The sequence below is a fragment of the Camelina sativa genome, chromosome 12, assembly GCF_000633955.1.
Source record: "Camelina sativa cultivar DH55 chromosome 12, Cs, whole genome shotgun sequence".
Classification (NCBI taxonomy): Eukaryota; Viridiplantae; Streptophyta; class Magnoliopsida; order Brassicales; family Brassicaceae; genus Camelina; species Camelina sativa.
The window spans coordinates 32,432,534-32,438,680 of NC_025696.1; the positions used below are offsets into that span (position 1 = coordinate 32,432,534).

Sequence of the window (6,147 nt, forward strand, 5' to 3'; positions counted from 1 at the left end):
AGATCTTAATTTGTCGGAATCTGATATCAAGAACTATACTCTACAAGAGATTGAGAAAGTTATGCTTTTTAATGGAGGATCCCTTATGGAAATAGACAATTTCCCAAAGCCAACTAGAGAAGGTATTGATAACTCGAACCGCTTGATTGTTGATGAGAGGAGGTATAACCGTAGTTATTTGAAAGAAAAACATGATGAATGGATAGAGATGATGACAGCAGAGCAGCGAGGTATATACAATGATATAACTGATGCAGTTTTAAAGAATTTAGGGGGTGTATTTTTTGTATATGGCTTCGGAGGAACTAGTAAAACTTTTATGTGGAAGACACTATCAGCTGCTATTAGGTCTAGAGGAATGATTGTTCTTAATGTGGCATCAAGTGGCATTGCTTCTTTGTTATTGGAAGGGGGTCGGACTGCGCATTCTCGGTTTGCAATTCCTATCAACGTAAACGATTATACCCTTTGTCGTATAAAGCCTAATTCTGATCTTGCGAACCTAATAAAAGAAACATCTTTGATTATTTGGGATGAAACACCAATGATGAGCAAGTATTGTTTTGAGTCTTTGGATAGAAGCTTTGCTGATATTATGGGGAACATAGACAACAAAGTGTTTGCAGGAAAGGTTGTTGTTTTTGGAGGTGACTTTAGGCAAGTGCTTCCTGTAATCAATGGAGCGGGTCGGGTAGAAATTGTTATGTCAGCTCTAAATGCCTCTTATCTTTGGGATCATTGTAAAGTGCTTAAGTTAACTAAGAATATGTGTTTGCTAACCAACAATTTGAGTGTTGATGAGGCTAAAGATATTGAAGAATTTCTGACTGGCTATTAGCTGTTGGTGATGGTAGGATTTCAGAGCCTAACGACGGTGAGGCAATCATTGATATTCCAGAGGAGTTTCTGATAACTGAAGCAGATAATCCAATAAAAGCAATTAGTCTGGAAATTTATGGGAATCTAGCATTGTTAGGAGATGTGAATGATCCTAAATTTTTTCAAAGCAGAGCCATTTTAGCCCCAACCAACGAGGATGTCAACACTATCAATCAGTATCTCCTCGAGAAGTTGGACAGTAAGTATTCTTTTAAACGAGTTATATTCATATATTTTTATATGTTTAGGTCTTAATGATGTCAATTTTTGTGTCAAATGATTAAGTTGTAACGACTTGGAATTTTTTTCAATGACGGACAGGTGAAGAGAGGATTTATTTAAGTGCTGATAGCATTGACCCTACTGATTCAGATTCTTTGTCGAATCCTGCGATTACACCAGATTTTTTAAACAGTATCAAGATATCGGGCTTGCCAAAACATGATTTACGTTTGAAGATTGGTGCTCCGGTTATGCTGCTTCGTAATATTGATCCTAAAGGTGGGCTATGTAATGGAACCAGGCTTCAAATTACACAGATGGCAAATCATGTTTTGGAAGCAAAAGTAATCACAGGAGATAGAGCAGGTGATATTGTATTGATTCCTAAGATTGATCTAACACCTTCGGATACAAAGTTGCCTTTCAAAATGCGTAGAAGACAGTTTCCAATCTCCGTTGCATTTGCGATGACTATAAACAAAAGTCAAGGCCAATCACTAGAGAAGGTGGGACTTTATTTGCCAAAACTGGTGTTCTCTCATGGTCAGCTCTATGTTGCTTTATCTAGGGTTACTTCTAAGAAAGGGTTGAAAATTTTGATCGTTAACAAGGAAGGAAAGATCGAAAGACAAACTACTAATGTGGTTTTCAAAGAGGTGTTTCAGAATTTGGATTAAAAATGAAGTTCACTACTAGAAACGTTTACTTGAAGTCAGGTATGTTTACTTTACTTTGTTGTAATTCATTCATTCTATATTTCAAACAGAAATTTTCTAATCATGACATGTTTCATCTATGACAGTCTACATAACTTATTTGCAAGGGGAGAAAAAGAAGGAAATTGTCTAACTGTTCTCAGTTACTAGATATTAAAAGTCTACCAAACAAACAAGGATTTTACTCTAGATTTTAAAAGTTTTATTTACTTATATTGTTTTTAATTTCCAAATGACTATAATCCGTCTATGATATGGTTTTAATGGGTTTATCAGTGTCCAACTTACTAACTAATTTAGACGGAATATTAAAACAGACTAACACCTATTAAAGTTTCGCAATAGATAGAAAGACAGTAATAACTTACAAGATGGTTTGAAGAACAGACAAATATTGTACCCAATTCCTGCTAAGGGTTTGTTACACGCATTTCAGTATGGAATAAAAACCTGCAAGAGGAATCTACCATTAGTTACTTTTACATTTAAGTTATTAGTCAAAAAATTGAATGGAATAGTAAGAGAGTGAACTGGAACTTTGGGACTTATCTTTTCTCTATAATGTTCTCAATTAAGAGAGATGCGTTTTAGTCATATCTTTTAATTCATGCTTCTGCTAATAATGTTAAGTACCATTAACAAAAATCTGCAAAAGAAATCTACCTGAAGTCAATTCTAACAAAGATGTCAATGAGAAATATAAATTGAGTACAAATATATAAAATCTGGGCTTAGTCACTTATCTTTTATCCTTGATTTTCTCTTGACACATTCACTATTTAAATCATAGAACAGCTACCTGAATATATAAAAGGTGTTAAACCAAAATTACCTATAACTTAAAATAAAATATCACAGTTGGAGAATTCTGAAAATAACATCGAAATACCTTATCTCTTTTAATGATCCTCAGATCTGTTCATTAATCATATATTGCTGTAAATGATTAACCCGTGAAGATGAAAACAACACAAAGTAAACTGCAAGAGAAACGGTTGGACTGCGTCAGTTTTGTGGAAGATAAAACCGTCGAGCAAAAAGGAACAGTAAGGTTAGTCTCTTATCTTTTGTCGACAATAATCAACCGTAGTACACCCTTGAATTCATAGTTTCCATACATGACCAGCGAGATCGTCTCCGATATTTAAAAAACAAAAAAAAAATATAGTCAATTAAGGAGATGAGTCACATATGGTAAAAATTAATCAGACAAATACTACGAATCACAATATCAGATTTGTTTTGTAGTAATTGGGAATCTCGATTCAGCTAAAATTAGCCCAAACTCATATATGAATTCATCCATAAACATAATCAAATAGACGGAAGCGGAAGTGAAAAAAAAAATTGGGAAACCTAGATCTGTCTGTAATCATTGAAGACAAAGGATCAAAGGAGAAAATTAACTAATTGAAATCCGACATACCTTCATATTTCATCACAAATCTTCATCGGCATGAGATATCCGGGTATAAAAAAATGATGAACAACAGCCGATAACCTCTTCAGTTTTTTTTTTTCTTTTAATCCTATCCCTATTTTGTTATATTGTTCATTAGAAATTTAAGTAAACATTTTAATGGGCCTTACGATATACTAATAGGCCTCAAAATAACTATCCTTTCGTATAATTATAAATGTTTACACGTCCAAAATAATTATCCTTTCGATATACTAATGGGCTACCACACTTGCCTTTTTAATTACTTTATAGATACACTAAATTTAAACCTTTTGAGTTTACATAACTGTACAACACCAAAAAAAAATGTAAGAAAATGAACACAAGAGTAAAATGATGTTAGCTAAAAAAATATGTTTCATTTTATTTTATAAGTGTTAGTGTATCCTTTGATTATACTAAGTTTAAATTTTGTGTTTTATCTTCATTCAATTTTATTACATTATGCCCTCAAATTTGTATAATTGACCAGAGTTTACACACATTATATATTAACAAAATTCATATTCAAGATACAGATTTATCCCCGGTACACCGCGGGACAATGATTTCTGTTGACAAAAAAAAGTTACATGTAACTGAATTCTAATTCTTAAAAAAATAATGTCATAAAAATAAACAACAGACAACATCAATTTTAATTTAATTTAATTATAAAATAAAATATAGGCCCGCGGTGTACCGCGGGTTAAAATCTAGTTTTTGATTTAATTTTAATTACCTTTGGCATAAGAGTCCCACCTAAAAGTCGCCGTTGGAGATGCCCTAACATGTGATTTTATTTTGTTTTTTATTTGACTAAAACGACGTCGTCTTGATTTTATCTGCATATATGGATTCCAAACGGCAATATTAACATAGTTACTAATTAATCAATGTTTTTGTATATTGTAGCACAAAATCATAAGTCCGGGTATGAAATTCAAAAAATTTTAAAATCAGTGTATGTTTTCGCATAGTCAATAGTTCGATGTATGAATCGAACATATTGAAATTGTCCAGGTATGTAAAAGCCATTTTCCCGTAAAACAAATCATATATTTGACATTTCTAGGCATATTTTATACAGGGTAATTAATGGTAGTTTGATCCGGGTAGTGTTTTTTTTTTTTGTCAACAACAGATCAGCTCAAACGAGCCAATTGGGTGGGAAATTGTTTACAAACAGAATATGATGCGGAGATGTACGCGCTTGGCGTGCCAAAGAATCCGCACTTACATTAGCATTTCTTGAAACTAAAGATAAAGAGAAAGAAGAAAATTCCTCCCTATCAATCCTGATGTCGTCGAGATATGCCGAGAACGCTGGCCAGTCGGAAGGAGAAGACACCATCTTCACCAAATCTGAACAGTCTGTGTAGAAGGCCACCTCTCTGAAATCATGGCCGATCATGCAGCGCATCGCCCAAAGGAACGCTTCAACTTCAGCATGTAGAGGAAACAAACTTCGCCTAAAATTCGTGGCTACCAACAACGGCGATGGAGTCTGGGTCGAGGTACAGCACCATCCAGCACCGGCAAACGGATCACCAGCCTTCCAAGATCCATCTATGAAGCAGCGATATCCTGAAAAACCGTTGGGAGGGGAGCAGTAGCCCCCTTAACTGGGATCCTTGGAATGACAGGGTTAGAAGGAAGAGTCTGTTGATCGACCTCTACCTGAGCCTGCTGCCACGCTGAAGCTTCGCCCTCTGCTCTCCTAACAATATCCTCTGGCCGCTCCACAATATTCTCATAAACGCGTGCATTCCTTGCTTTCCAAATATACCACATAATCCAAGGGAAAGCCGCAACTTGAGCCGATCAGGGTAGTGTTTTTCATGTGTTTTTTACATTGGAGAGATGATCAAGAAGAACGATCGAGTAAAAAATGTTTTGAGAAGCTATTGCTTCTTGATCAGAACCTTTATAAACTTGCCGTGAAGTTTATAGCCTGGAGTACAAGGACATGGTACTTTATATTCTCACAGTCCAAAGAAAGAAATCGACAAACTTGATTTTGCATCCATGATGGTAAACAGTAAAATGATTTTATTTTATTCGAAGGACTTGTATGAATAAATTGTTTGAAAACAATAATGAACCAAAATAAAAGAAGATAAGAACACTAAATTATACAAAATTTCAATTCACAAGGAGATTGTGGAACATCAGCAGGGACGGAAGGAAGTATTGCTCGAGTATTGATAGATCATTATAAGGAAGTAAGTATTGCTCGAACAATATTCCTAGTTCATCTCTAGTATTAAATTGTAGTAGCTGCTTGGAAGCAACTCTCGCCACGTTTTCCTGACACTCGAGCTCTTGTTGCAGCTTGGATTTCTCCTCATTGAGCAAAGACATAGTGATTGGTAAGTGGTAACTTTGCTTCTATATATGTGGCCTAAGATATCGATTTCTTTCTGGACAAGGTTTATATGGTCCTTGATGTAACTGATCGCTTCAAAAATACCCATCCCCTCAATGGAAATCATCCTACAAAAGGAAATCAGAGTTTTAAAAAAAATAAAAATCTTACGAGATTTGAGGAAAAAGTAATAACCATGTTCCCATATATTGAAAATCATAATTTTACCTAATCGATTAATGTTCACTTTGATTCTCTTGTCTTGATGGAGAAGATTTTACTTGCAGATCCTCGAAAATAGAAAATACTAGGTTCGGACCCGCACATACGTGCGGGATTAATTTCAAAACTAAGTTTTTAATCAGGTTTGCAATATATTAGATATATACGGATTATCTTTGTAAACAAATTTTTAGGAATGTTATTAAAATTCATAATCGAACCTCATACCAATTTAGTATTCGATTTGATTTTAACCGGTTTAGACACAAAATGATCGGATTTGTTTTGTTATGAGCAAA

At 34.5% G+C, this 6,147-nt stretch overlaps 1 protein-coding gene across 1 annotated transcript; it reads left to right on the plus strand.

Annotated features, from left to right (window-relative positions):
* On the plus strand, positions 212 to 1,778 carry LOC104734087 (ATP-dependent DNA helicase pif1-like). The gene is made up of 3 exons (XM_010453592.1): positions 212 to 740; positions 839 to 1,078; positions 1,201 to 1,778. The coding sequence occupies exons 1-3, from the start codon at positions 212 to 214 to the stop codon at positions 1,776 to 1,778; spliced, it is 1,347 nt and encodes a 448-aa protein (XP_010451894.1).